Genomic DNA, 22,239 nt, shown 5'->3' with positions numbered 1-22,239 from the left:
TAAGGTTGCTGTAAATGTCAGACTAGGGCAAATATCCAAGTGGCCATCCCCCAAATGATGCCACTAATACTCATATCTAATACCTATACATTTTAAATACAATTACCATTACATATTTGATATTTTTACATTCAACGCTTAATAATATTATTAATACAATTGTATTAGTCAATACCTATTATAAATTATTAAAATAAATGTTAAGAATAATATATTATTAAAACAAATGAAAATATAAATTGTTTAAAGTTGTATTGCTTGAAATACGAGTTAATAAGCATAAACTAGAATAATACCTAAATGAAAAACATTTATACTAAATATACGGAGTAATCGAGTGGAATAAGGTGACAATAATGTCAACGCATATTGTCACCGGTTGGAATCCGGCCACGGTCGATCTGCTTGTCTTTCTCAGTCGGTCCATTCGGTAACAGGCTACTGTATAGAAAAGAGAGACTCCCCAGAAAGTAACGGGAAACCACTGACAGTATAAAAAATTCTCAAGTACACAGCAGTGTAAACTGGTATAAATAAAAAGATTAATAGAGTATCTATATATAGTTGGTCAAACCAAACTAAAAAGATTATATAAACTAAAAAAAAAAAAAATACTAAAAATTAAATACAAACCTATTACCTAATAGGTATATATAGCTGACAGCTGTATACTAAAACCTCAGACTGGATTGTCATGTATCAACGTAAGTTCTATTGCCTGTAGGTATGTAACAATATGTTTAAAATGTTTAAATGAATTTATTACAATATATTAAAAAACAGTTTAACTAATATTTTATAAATTATAGATTCTGAGCGAAGCGATAAATGTCTTTAATTTATAATATTACATGTGTTTTTTTATGTCTATATGCACGAATATTAGTCGAAAAAAATGCTTTGATGTTCAACGTTGAAGGTGGTTCTGATAGAAAATTGAATTAAATTTGTTCTTAAAAAAGGTTAAAATTAAAAATTCCAATAGTTTTTCAAAATCATTGAAGAAAAAAAAATTAATGAAAAATTAAAAATTTTACACAAAACCAGTTATAGAAAAAATTTATTTTGTGATTTTGGTGTAACTCGAAATAAAATAACCATAAAATATTAAAAATTTTACCAAATTTTTGTATTATCACTTTCTGTGCATAATATTTTGACTCAGTTTATTCATATAGACATTTTCAATTTTATTATTTTTCGCTCGGTCAAAAAGCTTAAAAATGTAATACGATGAGATTCCAAATAAGTTGTTCTCATGATGGATATGTAATAATATTTAAAATTTGTAAGCATTATTTTTTTTTATAAGCATCTGAATCACTAATTTCGACAACATATCTTAAAATAACGAAAATTTGTAAATTATTTTGACATATAAAATACGCAGCAGAGCAGTACTCACTTACCAAACTTTAAATATTACGTGAAACGATCCCTGCTAATTCACATTTTACAGGATTCACTAGTTGTTATTTTTAAATATTTTACTTCGTACATATTATATTAAAGCATATTATTATAAATAAGCATTTTTAATTATGGGGTTTCAACCACATCTAAGGTCACAATAAGTTTAAATTGGGTCGCAGACATCGTTTTTATTATAATTTGTTTATTAACATTTTTGATAAACTAGCTGTTAGGTACTGTTATTGTTGTTAGTTTACAAGGAGTTTTTAATTTACTTATATTCAACTTGTTGTGGTCTGCTATTAAGGTAATATTATATGTAGTATTTTTGATAAATATCATTTTATACGCCTTAAATGTATTATAAATGTTGGTAAAGTAAGTTCGAAGTTGTCAAGAATATTCTATGATCAAATAGTGTTTAGTTTTGAATATTATTTATGATATTAATAATTAAATATTTTTTAATTTAAATAATTATTGATATCTTAGCAAAGTTTAAATATTTATTCGCAATATTTTTATAATTCTCAATGATATTTTTAATAAAATTCTGTAAACATTTGTATAGATGGATTAAACCTTATTTGTGAATCTAAATTTACACAAAAAAAAATATTATTAAAATTATGAATACCTAGTAATCATTATTTGATCATTATTATTTAGTATTATTTTATTACATATACATACCTACTATATATAATGCATTTCTAAGAAACTATTAATGACATTCTTGTGATGTATTATGTGATACGACTGCGCTATATTCAGTCATCAATCAAAATATTAATCATTGTCAATAATATTTTTATAGCTGTTAATAACTATATTATGTTTATTGCTTAGTTTGATTCGGCAGTAATATGATATTTTTTAGAAATTTTATACAAAAAACACAATAGGGTTGTGCGCGTATTATATTATCATTATTAATAACAATTAACAATTGTTAATGTTAATTGTATTTTAATTATCCATTGAGTATATTATCATAAAAAAAACGTTAGTCTCCCGATTAATATTAACAAATTGGCAGATTTATTTTTATAGTTAAAAACACTAGGTATTATAATATTTATTTAATTTTAAATATACAAATAATTAATAAGTTATGCCATAAACTTTGAACATTTCAGATTGTCTGGAACGTATGCGGTATGCCTATTGTAAATTTTAAAGTTATAGAATAGTATAGAATAGTATCTCCATCATGATATAATAAAGTTTTAAAGTTTGAAATATTTTATGGGATACATTGATTTTTTTTAACACAAATATTAGTAAGTATATTAATACATTGAGACATTGAGTGCTGCGGTAGTTGATAGATATATTACATTACCTATATGGCTACATGGATATGTATAATTTTATCGTAACATAAGTATTTTATATTTCTGTACAATATTGTATTATTTAAGCATTTTTGTAAATATTTTTTAAAACATTTTAAATAATTTAATAACATTAATGAAAAACAATTACTATTGAAAATAATGTACTTACGTAAAAATAAAGTTTATTAAACATTTTTTTTAAAATTAATGTATTGAAAATTTCATAAAATGTTCACACTAATTTTATACATTATCGGTATACTTAAACGAAATATGCTTATAGGCTGCAGAAACAAATAAGAACACACTAATATACAATATAGTAACTACTTTGTATATATTATATATATATGTATTTATAAATATATAATATGTATGTAACAATAAATCAGTTATAAATCAAGTTATATTTTGACTTTCAATTATTTAATATACCCAACAATGGCAACGTTTTACTTCAATACCTCTCAATAAGGCGTCCAAATGGCAAACACCCAAATGTCTTTTTTAGTTACGCCTGCACTAATTTATTCTGTATATAAATCCATTATATTGTCACAATGATGGAGTAAAAAGCAATCATGGCAAAAGTGAGTAGGTATTTTATCCGTTATAAAAAAAGGAGAATTTGAACCATCTCATTCCCTACAACACTTATATGTACCTATCTATATCGTCTCTGTATTGTCACGTCCTATTCAAACAATTAATCTTATGAAACATAATATATTATGCTTTGATGGATACAGCCATTCAGGAAAATATTAATCTTAATTCTTATTACCAACCTATACTCATTAAGTCATAACTATTATATCAATCAATAATTTTTAATTTTTATATAAACCAAAATTTTAAAAGGCTACCCCTTATATAGGTAGTACCTTTATAATATATAATAGTTATCTCTAAGAAAAATTATTTTGTTCTCGCGGTTCCCTGCCTTGTTCATTTCCGAGACATATTGGCATTATGATTGTAAATTGATTGTTGATTCGTAATTTGAATAGATAACAATAAATTATAACGCAATTCTAATTTTTTTCATTCGAAAAAGTTCAGCTTCTGTCTAGACATATATTAATAACAATAATTATTAAAAAATTGTATACAAAACTCTTTAAATATCCAGTCAAAATAAAGTAAAAGTAAACATACGCACTTTATTAGTTTATATAATTATATGTGACACTATACTGATACTTTAACAAGTTTAACATCGTATCGTATATTCATCGATCATCAGGCAATTGGAATAACGCAATTGTTTTGAATCATTGTAGTAGGTTGCAGTTTTGAAATAATATTTTTCTTGATACTTTTAGATGATTTACATCAGTTTGCATATATTTAAAAATTGGTTGATTTTATTTTAGACATTTCAAATTGCCAAAGTGTAAAATTGTATATTACAGTGTTAAAAGCGAGTCCGCTTTTAACACTGATCCGAATAAAATTATAATCAATTTAAAATTTCTGTTTTCGGAATTATATGGTTAGAAACAAGGGTAAAACAAGCCGGTATATTATATCGATCCATAGAAAATAAATTGCGATCTAGCTATACTCGTAACTATTTTGTAATGTAGTTATATATTTTTTTCAACAACCGTTGGTGGCATAAAATTTCCTAAAGGCTAACAGTATAGTAGTACCAGCGTGTTGTGTACAGTGTTTTTAAAGTTTAAGCACAATCGTTAACTATAATGAAATATATGCACAATACGATGAGCAATTACAAACAGGTCCGCGTAGATTTTCTCGATTCAAGTTTACTGATAGGCCATTTTAAACGAACCTAATGCGATTACGGATCAAGTGGCAGCAGGTGCAAGTTTACGTATCTATATCGTACAAACAATCATAATATAAATTACAAATGCACTCATATAACGTCAAAATATTATTGAAATATAATTTAATTCCCTTTACATAATATTATTAATTATAACATAGAATATATAAATCTAAGACAATTGACAAACCAATATATAGGTACCAAATTACTTACTGCGCGCGGTACATTATCTTTATATCGTTTAAATTAATTATCTAAATCTGTTAATCTGTATGATTATTAAGTTTAGACTGTTTAGAGTTACATTATTGGAATTATTATATTTTTATATCGATAGTTTATACAATTGTAAGAACAACTTACGCGAGATCTTAAATTAAATTTTAAAAAAATGTTGACCCAACAAATAATTTTTTATCAACATTAATAGAAAAAAAATTAATGACAATTTTTCATGCCTATAAATAGATCGAAAAGAGCGAAACATCTTTGAAAATTTGATATATTGAAAATTATAATATAAACATTTGGTGAACATTTTAAGTATCTACTATTAATTTTTTTAAATGCAAAAAAAAATATCAAAAACAGCTTGTGAAGGAATAATAATTTTATGATGGGTGAATATCCATGTCGTAAAAATTGGAACTTCAAATCTTCAAAAAAGTTTATTTGGCTTTCTGGTAATTTTTTTTTCTTTGCGGTTGAAAAACTAATTTAGAATTTTGTATTAAACTATCAAATCTTAGGTATAAAAACAAAAATGTTATCAAAATTTTGACTTTAAACGCGTATAAAAATTATTGTGACTATAGATATAATTTTCGATATTTTTTAATTTTTAGATGGCTTATGAAGAACTTTGTACTATATTTTTAAATATTTTTACTCATGGAGATTAGGTTAAATTAGGTTCTCGTTAACTTTTCTAGAAAATAAATTTAAAAAAATGTAATTGCTCATGTCTATATCCCTAAACATTTTTTTTTTAACATTTATTGGAATATGTACAATCTGTAATGGACTTTACAATAAGCATATGTGCGTAATATTATAAAAATGACATGAAAAAACGTGAATATAGAAGTAACCCAGTAGTAAAACTCAGATACGAACGATGATTATATATAATATAATATTATACTTATATATTATACGATGTATATTATACAGGGAGTTTCAAAAAGAAACTCCCTGTATACTATAACCTCCCCGAAATATACTAATTATCCAATTTGGTACCTGAAAACATTCCTAATTTGAAAATCGAAGAATTTTTACTTTATTTATGTTCGTGGTTGCGGCTTTATAATATATATTATATACTAACTATGACTCATGAGTAAATAGTAATGAGTAAGTTGTAAGTATATAGACATATTATGGTATAACTTCAGTTTGAACTTATATATAGAACCAGTGGGTAGCAGAGCCTGATTTAATAAAATTAGGACCAAGTGCACAATTTTTTTGGGGGCCTTCAAGTCAAAATAATGTTCTAGAAAAAATCTACATAGAGGGGAAGGGAATGTTGATAATAAAAAAAAATATTTATATTTTAAACGCATAGAGTATACTCTATATGGTTAAAAGGGTAAAATGATAAAATACCTATCTCAAAACTCATAAAATATTTGTACGTTATTTCATGTACTATAAATACAATTTAGTTACTTGGTCTAGTAAATTAAGGACAATGAAAAGACAATACTAATTAAATAACATAACAAAATTATACTATATTAAAATATTAAAAATACTTAAGGATTTTATTATATGAATTTAAATTAAAATAATTAATTTTCAGTCTTCCATAAAATTATAAAAATATATAATTAAAATTAAATAAAAAATGACCAGTTTCTAAAATTTCTATTTTTATAATATTTTATCATAAAAAAGTTTAAATTAGTTATTAGGTATTAAATATTTCTGATGTTTAAACAGTTTTCTATTATTATTATTATTTTAATATTTTGTGATGGTAACTGATTAGCACTGGGGTGTGGAATGCAAAAATAACCAAAAATTCAACTGACAATTTAGTGATAAGAATATACTAAGCTTTGAACATTGACAGTTGGTGATAGATTTTAAAAATACATTTTTGTGGAATTAATTTAAAAAAAAAAATTTTCTACAACTTACAGAGCCCGGGGGCCTCATCTGCACTTGCATAAATCAGGGCCTGAGTGGGCAGTGATGTATATTAAGCTCAACCAGGACAGGAAAATTAAAGGTTTTTAATACCTATCATTTTTGATACGGATAACTCGTAACTGTCCTACATTAATTAACTTTTTGATTTTTTTTTTACAAAATTGTGTGTAAATTTATAATTAATACACTGATGTTTCGTGCAAATTATATTATTTTGTTGCACATGTTAGGAATTCAGAAATGTGTCGAATAATATTGACAAGCAGTTTTAATAAAACGAATGACAGCTATAAAAGAGATATATGGTTATTTTAATTAACTAATTATAAAACGAATTATTTTTTCTAGATAAAACAATCTCATCGTTATTATATTTCTAAACAAATTATTAAAACGTTGGATCTATTTGCGTGTATGATATGGTCATATGTAATAAAATATATCCATAAATTAACATTTATTTTAATAGGAACAATAATTATATTATTGTTTTCTAACTATTAAGTTATTCGAATTTTGAGTGTACTAATAAAAAATAAAAAATGTATTTATATAAATACTAATATTATAAAAATGTTTAATATATATTATATTACTACTTAGTAGGTATTTCATTTTATGTGCTTTTGAAAATGGTTCATTTTTATTATGGTATTGGTAAAATATATTTAATATAAAACTTCTAGACCCTGTTATTTAATATTTTATAATCGAATAGTAATTAATCGATTGCAAAAAATTAAAACGTACAATCGGTGTTACCCACCATCGATAGTACTACGTGGCGTTATCATTTATTTTCTAGCTGTTTAGCCGTGTACAACACTCGATGTACACCGGCACGGTATCATGTGCTATGTACTATGCAGTTTATAAGTGTATAACAGGTGTTTGTTAGAATAATGTCCGGTGCATGTACCGATGTACCTATAGTGCTTGAAATGATGTTCGGTAAATATAACAAACATTATTATACTATTTGCTGGCGCGCCGCGAAATTTCAAGAACTTTACTCGGATAATCGTTCTATAGACGAGATATGATTCTTGTTCGTATGGCATCCAAAAGCAGGAAACGCGTTGAAATTCACAGTCTCAAGTCGGCAGCTCAAACGCGTTGAAAAAGTCACGTTGCGGATAAAGAGATGATCGACATGAACGATGTCGTGACGTCCGCGCTTATTAGACAAACGTTTGGGTAGAAGGGATAGAGTGAGAGACGACATCAGCACGAGAATTTCGTCAACGATCGATCCACGGACGGTCGGACGCGGCATAATAATAATAATAATAATAATAATAAAAATAATACAAACGGTGCGAGGACCGTTTCGCATCGGCAGGGCGTTGCGCAGCAGTAACGTCGAAATCGGCGGCGCGGTCACATGGTCGTCGATTGTCTGCGATAACGGAATGAAAAGCAGCAGTAGTAGTAGTAGAACAATAATGATGGTAGGGCCACTGATGCGTTTTCGTAATATTAGTTCAAACCCGATCCGTTCCTTCGATCAGTCTTGCGTTTGATCGGCCGGCTCGTGGTCCGCTCTGGTTCAGACGTCTTCTCGCTGCCGCCGTCTTCATTGCTGCTGTTGCTTCCGCCGCGTATGTAGTATACACGTTTTTAATTATTTTTTCCCCCCAAATTGTAACGTACCGGTAAACGGTTTCGGAGATTTTTTTTTTCATTTGAAAAAAAATTTAATCCCTAACGATTGTAATATTGGATCTCACACGTCTAATGGATTATTTTATTTTTTTATTTTTTTCACGATGACAGGTTATAAGGTCTATTCAAAAACGTTTCAAATGGTGACGGACCACGGTTCTGCCTTTCGTGCACTCGAATAAATGGTACGTACGAGCACTACCGTTCACGTCTGATCACACGATTTCGTTGACGTCGTGTTTCCTATTTTATTGAGAAGAAAATATACCCTTAATTTCCCCCACGAGGCCATGGCAAACAAAATGCGGTCCAAGAACCCTCCGGAGAAGAAGACGCCGTCGGTGCCGGTAATCAGTAAACGACCCCCGGACGGTGGTTGGGGCTGGTTTGTCGTGTTCGGATCGTTCATGATACATGTCGTCAGTGAGTAATTTTTATAGGTATTTTTAACGAATTACAATAATAATAATAATAATAATAATAATGGATCGTTTTACTGACAGAAATAAATTCGTAAAAAAAAATCAACACGCGTGATTTTATTATAATATATGTAATATGTTTACATTTTATATTCTATTTTAGACTCCTAATTCTCATTAATTTTATACTCGCGATGCCTTTTGGCACAAAGCCACTATGTTGATCACATTTTTTTTTTTTATATTATAATATCCTACATTCGTTTTAATGTGTACTTAATGTATACTATATTTTTGCTCAATCTTGTTGGAGTAAAATTATCAGATTATTCAGGCTTTTGCCTATACCTAATGTTAGTTTTCAATGTTTTAAAAGCATTTGTTATATTCACACATTATACAAGAAAGATATACAATATGATTAGCCATCCTTTATTTTATCAGTTTTGAGAATTTATAAACGTTTGAAACATAAATTTATAAGAAAACACCTTTTTTTTTTTTAAACACCTGTATGAACTTTTGAATTTTTAAATATACTTTCAGTTGCTAAAAAAATATATGATAAAAGTAAACATTGTTTTATTAGAGTTTAAAATATTATGTCATAGCCTAATTTTTAAATATGGATGTTATTGATAAAGACCGTTATGAATTGTGTGTTTATTTACTTGGTCTGTTTCCAATTCATAAAACTACTGTAAGGTTTCTATTTATTTTAGTGTTATTGGATAAGCAATCAGGTTTCAATGATTTTTAGAATTTAAGTACATCAAAAATTAAAGTTTCTTTCCTATGTGTATTTGTATTAGTAAATAGATATAGTTAAAAATACTTTTAATAAATATTTAAGAATTTATTTTTCTAAATATTGGTAAATCTCATTTTTAATTAGTCCATTTATTGTATCATTTTGTATGAAAAAAAAATTATTCAACTTATATTATTCATATTGGTTTAAATTTATTGAATGCTAATAATAATCTGAGCATAATATCTATGAATAGTTAGATTACTATTGGATCATTTCATAAATCAAATTAGTTTAAAAATAATAAACTTGTCTTTTACTTAAATGTATGTCTTTGAAAATAAATAATTTTAAAATTATGTTCCATCATATTAACTATGTCTTGGTTATATTGTATTAAGTATTATATGTAATACATAATAATACTAAAAGTTAAAGTAAATGTGAAATTAGAATAACATGTGTTATATATTATTCACATGAAAACCATAGTGTATTTATGGGATATAAAAACAATTCTGCTTCAGCATGTATTTTTGAAAATTAATGAGAACGTAAATTTCTATTTGCACTTGTCATAGTGTTCAATTTATTATTCCTGTTACTAATAATGTTGATATGATTTCAGTGCAATGCCTTACATTGTAATATTTATGTTAATAACTGTGATTGTATGGGTTGTATGGTGTATTAGGTACCCGGTGTTGTTTATTTTCTATTACTGAACTTAACCTATAATTTATCTATATATTTAAAAAATAAAAGAATACGGGTCAACATAGAATTTTCCGACTGTCAATGTTCATTTTTGTTATAATATTTTATTGTTTTAAAATTATTTAAATATTTTATCTAATAGTTTGGGTTTATCTTGCTAATTTCCACTAACGAGTACATTGTAGGTCAATTTTTATCATAAAATTAATATTTTACGAGTTAAAATAATAATTATTAATAAATATAAATATGATAATATTTGTCTTTGAATACGTTCTGATTTATTTAAAAATGTATTTATTAGATTTATTAAATAGAAATGCTTGGTTATTGTGTAATGACAGTTTCTGAGATTAAATTTAAGTATGATAATATTAGACCTCATAGGTCGGTATCATTAAATTCTAATCAAAAACGTCTTGACAGTTATGTAGAATAGATAAGAAAGTAACTTAAAAAAAGAATCTATAAATGTGTATGTATTTATGTATACATATTTGCATAATATATGAATAATAACTAATAATGGCAAGTAATGATTGATTAATATTAGGTATATGAATTAAACTAATTAATATTTATTTACTCGAGTTTAGTTATAAGATAATTGATGCATATATATTGTGCAAGTACCAATTATTTAAATTACCTTATAAGCTATAAAATATTTTCTATCTTATAAATTTAGCAATTATTTATTTTGTGATATCAGTAGTTTGATTAATAATTTAATATTTATTAAGATTATGATTTATAATAAATTTATCAGTGTTTTAAAATATTTTAAATTGAGGAAAAGTTAGAAACTTGGAACCAAATGTGCTCAAAAATAAGTTAACTACTAGATTATTATTATTAACCTAACCTATGTGGTATGACATTTTATTTATTTATAATTTATAAATTATAATATTTTAGTTTTTTAATTTTCCATATTCTTAAATTATTTCATTTAAATAAAATGTGATTTAATGTCAAGTTTATTTGGTAGGTTACTCAAAAATAAATTAATGTTTACAGTTTTACACATACTATGTACTTTATTGTCATTATTTTACATAAATAATAAGTATTAAGCGCTAGATTTTTATTTAAATGTATATTCTTCTATTTATGAAAAGCTGTAGTAGTTTTTTGCTATGACATATATAGTAGCTATCTTATGTGAGACTTAAATTTATTGAACATAATTCTAATAAATAAACAAGTAAATAAGCAATAGTTTATGTTCAAAGTTCAAACAATTTTATAGTACAGAGTATTATCAAAATTATTTTTGTAAAATGTACTACCAATGACTTTTATTAGCAGAGTTAATAGTTCTTATTAAATAAGCGAATGGTTTACATCAATTACTCAAATGAAAGATTTATGACAGTTGACAAACTCATTAGTCATATTCATTATTAAATTATTTAAATACACTATTTTTTTTTTAATTATCATTAAACAGGGACAGTAATAGTATTATTTAATCAATATTTCATACTACTATTACAGGAATAAAAGATATTTTTAAATGAGTATAGAAAAGTAGTGTGCGGGGTGGACTAATATTTTTGGAATGGGTAAAATGCATTTCGTAGATAATTTTCAGTAACCTCGGTGCTGTGGAAATTGTATTCTACCTAGTTTTTCTGGGTGCATAATTTCATTGCATAAAAATATTCTGTTTTGTCTTCCTTTGATAAATTCTTATGGGAGACATAAAGTAAAAGTTTCTATTGAAAATAATTCTCTTAAGGACCTTTTGCGAGCAATCACAAGATAATTTAATGTTATTCTAGTAAAAATGGTAGACAAGTGCACAGACAACTTTTCACCTCATTTATGCTAGTAATTTCAAATGACGGCTTAGGTCATAGGTTAACCAAAGCTTTAAAAGGTCATCACTTAAGCCTTAGATGACATTATTTTTCACTTTTAATTAAAACTTTTATGCAATAATAAAATTGCATCATGTAAATAAAAAATTATTAGAAAAAATTTAAATTGAATTTTGTTTAAAACAGTGGTTTATTGACTTTTGAAAATCATTATACATCCTTCCTGCTAGATGATATTTATAAAACTGATAATTTTAAAGTTAAAAATATACAATGTACAAAAATGACATATTATTTCTATTATGGCAAAACTGATAAAGTAATGATTATTGATTAACCCAGAATAGATTTGCATATAATCAAATCGTATTGTATTTTTTATAGGTATAATTAAAATAGACTATTTATATCCATTATTTTTATTTTTTATATACCAAGTCATTTTATTTGTTATCTTGTACAAATTAACTAATATAGCTATTATTTTATACACTTGGTTATAGTTGATGATTAAAACATAAATAATAATTATACATTTTGATTGTTTAAAATTGCATAGGTAGATGTTTTGACAATCTAATAAATTTTTAACGATTTAAATTATTATATTATTTATTTATTCATTTATTTTTAGATTAATTCATTTGAAATTTTTATTTATACTATTCCACTATTCCGCTATGCTACTTCAAATAATTTATTTATTTAAATATGATAGCGAGTAAAAGAAAAATTTAAAAAGATACTAACATAATTAGGTATTACATTAATGACATACAATCAATTGTATAATACTTCAAAATTTTAATTATTTAGATTGTAATTGAAGTATACTAAATAATTTTCTAAAGAAAATATTTAAGGCAGGCAATAGATATATCCTTGATAGTTGATATAGGTAAGATCTTATGAAATTTATTTAATACAGATTCTATGTAAAATATAGTACTTGGCTGTACTAATTTATCATTTTATACAGTATCTATATTTTAGTGTATACTGTATGCTAAAATATAAATAATGAAATACATCTTTTTTTAAAGAATTCTTATTTTAGATTGCTAATAAATCAAATTAATTTTAATATTTAAATATTTTATCTTAAGTGGTACTTAAACTTATAATTGCAGTTTTCTTTCTAATACCTACTGTTGAGAACAATTTTAAATTAACATTATCATTCATTCTTAGTATATTAATATCTAGATGGAAACTAGTCTTCAATAATAAAAATTCAAATTGGTTGATTTTTATATCTTTATAATAAATGTATTCATTAACAATGCAGTGTATAAATATTGAGTATTTAGTATTAAAGTCGTGGACATATAATTTTTGTTGTTAAAAATAATATTATTTTGCCTTAATAAAATAACTAATAAAGAAATATTATTAAGTATCAAATACTTTTTGATTTTGGTTAGGTTAAATTTTAAATTGCTGCATCATTATTAACTATTTTATTAATAATACATTATTTATGTTCTTATTGAAAATAATTGTATGATTGAAAGAAAAATGCAAGCCTCTTCTGTTCTAGCTCCTATAAATTTCATGATGGACCTATATTATTTACTCATAATTAATATTATTATAATGGGTTAGGTTCAATGTACATGAAATATTAATCATTTATACTATTTCATAAAAGGTTGGAAAGTATATTATTAAGTTTATTATTATAAAGTACCTATATATTGATATTTCCTGCTCTACTTAGAATCTAAAAATACATATAAATTTATTATTATATTTTAAAATTATTAATTTTACTAATAACTAATAATTAATGAGTAGGGTTTGGTGTTTCAACTGTTTAAAGCATCTAAAATAGTTTAAGTAAGCGCTTAGAAAATCACTATAAAATCACTATACTATAAAAAAAAATCATATAATAAAAAAATAGACACCACTTTAAACTTCTAAAAATTTAAAAACAAAATTTTTTCAAAAAATGTCATGTTTTTCTTACTATATTAAAAAATATTAAGTATTTAATTGCACAATATGTAGATAATCCTGGGCCTCCAATACAGTTTGAATCAGTGAGGCCCAATAACTTCATAGAAGATTTAAATTTATATTCTTAAAATACATACTAGTATAAAGTTAAAAATTGCAAAAACAAGCTAAATTAAGCACTTAAAAACTTCATATTTAAAAGTGCATAACTTAAAGTAACTTGAATATAATTTGAGGTAACATGACTGAAATTGCGATAGCAGTCTGTTATATTTTATATTTAGCTAAAAAATAAACTAATGCTTTAAGACCTGTATCCTGCTAATAAGGAATAGTAATAAATAATAAGTAATGGCTTATATTCTTCAGACAATTAAAAGTAGTGTAATTAAATTAGATTTGAGTAATTATTTATTTTTATAAAATAAATTATTATTTTTTTGTTGTTAGAAAATGTACTGGGAATAATTGATATTCTATTTTGTAAATAACTATAATTCTTGTATAACAGCAAATAATAGAATTATTAAGAAAATACTGCCTATTAATATTTTATTCTTTGTGATTATTTATAGCATGACATAAAAAATTAACTTTTTACTAAAAAAACAGTTAGGCATCTTTCTGATATTTTTTTTATATTACATAAGTGAATTCAAACGTTTTTTCATGTTTACTATTATATTGTGATAAATTATAATACATATGTTTTTAAACAACAAATCTCTAAATTAAATCTAAAACCATTTTTAGTAACAAAGAATAATAACAATGATAAAATAAATTACATTTTATGTATTAAATTTCAAAACACTAACATTTTATTAATGATTTCGATTTTTGATTTCAAATGATTGTTTTCATAAAGTTACAATTGTAAATTATTGTTGTTGGAAACAGTTATTAAAAAAACAAAAAAAAAATCAAACAAAGTAGGTACTTAATAAATAATAATAATTGATGTTATCCGTTTAATTTTTTTTTAGCTGATGGAGTCACTTATTCGTTTGGCGTTCTATACACAGAATTCTTAGACGTTTTTAAAGAAAGTAAAGGGGCAACTGCGTGGATCGCATCTTTATTGGTTGGAGTTACATTATGCTCAGGTAACAGTTTAATATTTTAAATACATATTAAATAATTTGAAAATAGATTTAAGTTACTTTCATTAGGAAATTATCAAATTGATAAAATTGTAAAATAGTATCACAGTATGTTTATTATTTTAGTTTTTATGCTAAAAGAACTTTTTATGTACTTAATTATCATAAAGATAATATAAAAGTAAAATAAATATCACAAAATAAATTTATAATAATACCTAGATATTATATATGACCTTTGAAAGTAAAATTATCATACATAAAATATAAAATATTATGCCTTGTGTTTGTGGAATGTGAATTTATTTTAAATTTTACTCTACAATAAGATATGATATTTCTGAATTACAGATATTGCATTGCATTTTTATTACTGTTATAATACAGAATATTTTCTTACCTTTAAGCTTGAAAATAAATCAATTCAACCTAATATTAAATTAATTACACAAAATTTGAACTACTGGACCTAAATATTGGTATACTATGTGTTAGTGAGATAGAAATAATAAGTGCGGGGATGACTAGTATATTTATAGGAATTAATTATTTACTTATTTGTTATTTCCTATGCATGATACAATATAGATAGTTTATTATTGTTTCGATACAATTTTCAATTGCCAATTATTAAGTTTTAAATTTAGTATATGCATTTTATTGTGTTATAATTCTATAATACTACTACCTAGTACCTAGTACCTAGTACCTATGTAATTAATATACTGCATTTTTAACAAATGTACGATTTTGTTTTACTCTTAATCTCAGCTCACTCTTTATTTTATATGTGTATTCAGCTTGTAATATGATTATTTTTGTTCGGTGTTGCTTAAAAGAACAACTATATATTCTCAACTGCCACAATTATTGGTCTTATTTAAAATATTAGTTTTCTCTCTCTTTCGATCGCCTGTCGCGTGAAAACTAGTGTAAACCGCGTGTACTAATGTGCTCACTTTTCAAATTAAATAAAATGATTAAACATTCGATGCTTGATTAGTTTTTTTATATCATGATTTCGCATCGCAAGATGTTCGTCGACATTAATCATTGACTTGTTTAATTTCACATGCTAGTTTATGATATAATAAATATTTAATATACATTATAAAAAAATTATATTAATTTTATAATGTGTACTTCACTACCACTCATACGTACTACAAATGTTATTCGTATCCATTCTCGAGTACATATAATATGTATTTCTTATTAGTTTATCTAGTATAAGTTATTTGACATTCTTGTATAATATATTGCATATAAAATACTAGTAGAAATATCCAATATGAATCTGAACAGGACTAAGCGCCCTGCGCATGCTTAGAAGGAGTACTCTGATTTTATAGTGCACACTGCATATGCCTCAGGCGGTACGGCTATTAAGATGTAGACGGTATATTATACTTGTATTATAATATAGGTTAGGATATATTATATATTTATCATCGTAATAAAATTCGAATTTAAACACATCGCGATCGGTTCTTTCTCTTATTTTTTTTCTTATTTATTGTTTTGAAGAGATGGATTGTGAGTGATTAGTTTTTGTACTGCCACAGGGCGCCAAATTCCTAAACACTAGTGCATGCAAACCATGTGTTTCGACGGTATTTATCCTTAGACTAAAAACAATTGTATAGTCATGTAAGTATAATATTATATGTTCATACTCCTATATTCTTATGCAACAAAATATGATGTAGATTTAACTGAAGTAAAAATAAAAAAGTATATTTGAAGTTTAAATCGTAAGAATATTGCTGTACATTATTATATTTGTATTTGAATACATTTTTATGAAAATCCCATTTTAATTAAATAATCTTTCATGGGTGATGCACAAAATGATATCTGTGTTTTAATCTAAAGTTAATATTTTCCCAAGACTAATAATAATAATAATAATAATGGTTGCACGACATGCGCACGCTGGTTCCGTTGTATAAACCGCGTGAATGTAGTGGAGATAGTAATATATTAATATATTATGTATAAATAATATATTATACACGATGCACATACTGCAGGAAATGGAGCTATTGCTTTATAATAGGTGTTATAACAATATCTAAACAAATATAAATTATAATGTATATTCGTATACAATTATATATTTTATAAATGTGGATTAACAGCTATATTTGCGACTTGATTATTTAAGTATAAGTAAAATTAAGTATATCTATAAGCAATTTTAATTTTATTTTATGTTCACCGACCAAATATTTTTGAGTTTTAAAATAATTACTAATCGATGTTAAGTCGTTTCAATAAATTTGACGTAATTATTTTTTCACGGATACCTACACTATCGATTTTTAACTGGACTAATAAAATTACAGTGTACCTCTAATAATTTAAAAAAGATATATTCATAGTTGTAATATTTATAATATGTATTCTATATAAATAGAACACGTATAGAATTGATATTTATTAAAGCTACAATTATAGAGCTTAAGGTTATCTAATAAAATCATGTACACAAGTCCATAAAAGATTATGTGTTCATAATTGGTAATACTTTAACGGAGCTAGAAATTAATTTTGTTCTGACCCGTGTTCACTTTATTCATTTCATCGCGTATTTATTAAAAAATATATATATTGGCCGTTTATGATCTAATTATATATTCATGTTGAACACATTGTTATTTTATACATTATAAAAGATGTATTATAAGATTTAATACAAAAATAAAACATGTTTGTATCAAGAATTATATAATCTATTAGTTTTGATTATAAATATATTATTGTATACTTAACGTATAAAATAGATATTATATTATGCCATGTATAATTATAATAGTATAATACAATTAAATTATAATGCATATACAATTAGTTGAAATGATATTAAACATCATGGATTTCTAACATCAATTGTGGGTAATTTATTTTGGTGTTTAAAATAATAAATGTGAAGGTAGATATATCTTTTTGGTAGTAACAATTAATAAAAAAAAGGGGGGAAAGTAGGTAATTACTCTACTGTAGATAGCGAGTGAGACTCGTCATTGAGGAGTAAGTCACTGTAATAAGTATTAAATTTGAAAGTAATGATAAATCATTACTTACAAAAACGATTATTATTCTTAGTTCAAATATCTAATTATGTTCAAATTTGAATTTAAAATTTCTATAATGAATAACAGTATTAATAATGTTTTTAAATTATTTGATTAAATATTATGAATTACTTATGTGAAACGTTGTATTAAATTTTAAATCCTTACCTATAAAAATTGAAAATTGTGTTTATTTTTAACTACATATTTATTTGCAAATTTCCGTAATGATTTGGACGAGTTAATATGTAAAAATTTGAACTTTAAATATTTATAAATAAAATATGCGTATAATATGTATATTTGATTCCTTTAAATATTTAAAATATCAATTTATGATAACTTTGTATTAAATTGTCAAATGTTTTGATCTAAAGAATTTTTTTTACCGCCATTCAGAAAAAAGAAAATCAAAATTTTAAAGTCTATAAATAGCTCTAAAAGAATTGAAATATTAAAAACAAATATTATGCCATGTGTAAAAATGATAATATAAATGTACTGTGATAATTTCCAGTATTTATAGTTAAAAATATATCAAAAATTGATTTAGGAGAAATAGTTATTTTACAAATATCCAATAATGCCGTAAAAATATTAACGTCAAAAACTTATAAAAAATGAATGTGAATTGGGTAGGTAAAGACATTTTATTTTATTATTGGTAGAAAAATGTTTGAGGAATATTTTATTAAATTTAAAATTTTCGGTATAAAATAAAATTTTTTATGAATTAAAATCAAAAATAATGTTCAATATTTTCAAAGTCCATCAAAATTCGAATTTAAAATGTTTATATAGAAGACCATATTAATTATTTTTAATGTTATTAATAACGTAAAAGTTTTATTTTAAATTAGGTATATTAAGTAATATTAAGTAAAATGCATATTGAAGTTTCTGAACTTGTAATTGTAATCGCATACAACTATACTGCCTACAAAAGTCTTAAACCTTATATGGTAATTATGCTACCTAGTTTATATGAAATAAACTTGTATTTGTACGTAGGTATAAACCTTGTAAATTGTAAGCATGTTGTATTCTAATATTTAACAAACCTTTCAATTTATATAAGCTTAACTAAACTGTATATACACATATTTTATTAGTAAAACAAAAAATACAATTCGTAGAAGTAAGCAAAGTTATATATTTTTCCAAGTTTCTTTTATTGATCCGCTAAGTCGGATATCTTAGTAGTTTGTTTCGAATGTACAAAAATGTATATGGTTAAATCAAGTTGTATTTCGTACGTATTATCAAGTCATTATGAAATATTCGAATAAAACAATAACAAATTGTTATTACTTTGTACCTACATTTTATTTGTATTTTTAGTTTTTATTTTAGTTACATTACACATTATACGTTTATTTTATTGATTTCAGTAGATAGAAAAAAGTAAATAAAATATACATGAATATTAAATATAATCTGAAAAATTGAATATAGCAAAATAAAGAGTGATGGTTATATTTTGAAACTTAACCATCACTAGGTATATCTATTATTATTTTTGTTATCGACAATAAAATATATAGTAATATTAATATATATGGATATTAATAATTTTTATGCTAACTAATTGGTTTGGATTTTTTTGAATATAAACTTTGGTGTGTTCAAAATTTATCAAAACTCTAACATCCAACAATTATAAACAAATATTGTGGTTATGCATTTTCAACATTTTTAATTGGCATATGAAAAACTTAGTATTACATTTTCAAAGACAAATTTTATATCGTTAATAATTCAATGAATATTTTTTTAAAAATTATTCTGGTCATAAAAAAGTAAAAATATTTTAAAAATATTATTAATTATTATGTATATAAAAGATATACTATTTGGTTAAAAATTCAAGTGTCTATGTTTTTTTTTATGTATGTATTCGTATTCGTTTTTGAGTTACATAAAAAGAACAAAATCAAATTTATCTTAATTTTTTATTTATTTTTCTCGATTATTATGGAAAATTCTGGGAATTTTCAATGTTGATTTCTTAGAAGTACAAACTAAATTACATTTTCTACCAAAAACCGCTCTTAAAATGAATGACTGTAGCTTTTTCCAACCAATAGTGTTTATTTTAAAAAAAAGGTAAGCAAGTAGGTACCACTCTGCTGTATGTTAGGTGTTGAGTGGGTTATTGGTGTTAAATTTGAATTCAACGATTGAACATTGTATATTAAAAACGATTCTGAGATGAGACAATCAATTGAGCATATATTACTAAATACTAAGTATATTTCATGTTAAGTTTTTTGATATAGCTATTCAAATTATTTATTTTACTTATAGTGTTTCAGTAGGACCAGTAGGTTGATATGTTTTTTTTTATTTTTATTATTATTATAGTATATATTTTATCAACTATATAACTTAAAATTTAATTACATCATTCTGTAAACACCGTAAAACAGTAAAAGTTAATTCTTAGTATAAATATATATATAATATCATGAAATGAAATAAAATAAAAATGTTATTGCGTACAGTAAAATGTATAATAATATAATACGTATAAGCTCTAAATTCTCCGAATGATGTTTTTGATTTATATTTAAATAATAAACAACTTTATTCATCGTTATTAAAACACGTAATTTTGTTCAAATTTGAACTTCAAATTTTTATAAAAATTATTATTTGTTTATTTTTTAGATTTTTTAGTTTTACTATAAAATACTTATAAAGAATATATTATAATATTTTAAAATGTTGACAATAAAAATTGATTTTTTTATAAATTTTTTACTATAAAATACTTATAGTTTGTAATTTTTGTATTAGTCAATTGGTACATTTATCTTTTTGCTCAGAATTTAAAAATATAATGGTATTGCATATTATTTAGGTTTTTTTAAAATATGTCATACATGCTTTTATAAAAATCTATCTTAACAATTTTAATCTTTGATAGTATTTTGCTTATATTGAAATATATCAGAATGAATCTAGTTTTTTTAACATTTTCACTTGAAAATAATATGACATTTCATTTAAATCTGATAATATATGTATTATACATTATTTATCTGTTTGCACAAAACTTTTCTGTATTATAAATTAAATAAATAATATACAATTTGGACATATTCATCACATTATAAAATACGTAGATTGGATATATTCAACTATGTCTCAAATTGTCAATTACATACACTTGTTAACACACAAGATTAATATTAACCTAGCAGTTATCTTATCTCTTGGTTGCTTATTATTTTCATTAAATTTTAATAGTTACAACTTTTGAGCTTTGAGTAATATTGTAGATAGTAATAGAAGTAATGCCTTTATAATTTGTCTAAATGAATAATTTAACAATAATTAAAATATATCAATTAAACGTTATTAAAAAATGAGCTGTTTTTAATTTGAATAAAGCTTAAAAAACTGCGTTAAAATAATCACTTATATTTTTTAATTTAATATCTTCATACTATTTTAAGTGTTAACGATAATTATTAACATCAAATTAAATACATATTTTTTATGTTTAAAGACAAAATATATCATACATTAACAATTTTTGGTAGTATGGTAATAAATGTTAAAATTTTATCTATTTATTTTGTTTGATTGTAAATATAATTTGTTTACACAAAATAAGAAATATTCATGAAAATATAAAAATTTATTTGTGATTAATTGCCACAAAAGGTTTGATATGGATTTTATATGGTTTCCTTTATATTAGTTACCCTTAATTTCCTTTTAAGAGATCATTTTATAGGAAAACCAATAACTGTTTTCAAATATTTTGACAATTGCTGCCATCAAATTAAAAATAGGAGTAGCATACTAATATTCTGGCACTGTCATCTTTTTCATAATATAACATCTAATTATTCTGTTTGGCATAATATTATCGCTGACAGCTAATTATTTCTTGGTCAATTATTGAAATGTTTATTTGTCAGACAATTGTGCATAGGTTTATTGTATACTCATTCATTACCTACATACTATCCAAATGTATTAAATATCTATAAT

The 22,239-nt window shown here is 24.0% G+C and overlaps 1 protein-coding gene across 1 annotated transcript in view; it reads left to right on the top strand.

Moving 5' to 3' along the window:
- The first annotated feature begins 7,639 nt into the window (after positions 1-7,639).
- The window catches only part of LOC113556472 (monocarboxylate transporter 12-like), a 57,533-nt gene continuing 42,933 nt past the window's right edge, over positions 7,640-22,239 (top strand). The window contains exons 1-3 of the mRNA XM_026961433.1: positions 7,640-8,312; positions 8,488-8,799; positions 15,041-15,160. Of these exons, the coding sequence (XP_026817234.1) occupies positions 8,667-8,799; positions 15,041-15,160 (253 nt within the window). The 5' untranslated portion in view covers positions 7,640-8,312; positions 8,488-8,666. The remainder of the gene's footprint in view (positions 8,313-8,487; positions 8,800-15,040; positions 15,161-22,239) is intronic.

The sequence above is a fragment of the Rhopalosiphum maidis genome, chromosome 3 (assembly GCF_003676215.2).
Source record: "Rhopalosiphum maidis isolate BTI-1 chromosome 3, ASM367621v3, whole genome shotgun sequence".
NCBI lineage: Eukaryota > Metazoa > Arthropoda > Insecta > Hemiptera > Aphididae > Rhopalosiphum > Rhopalosiphum maidis.
This window is presented reverse-complemented; position numbering and strand designations above follow the sequence as displayed.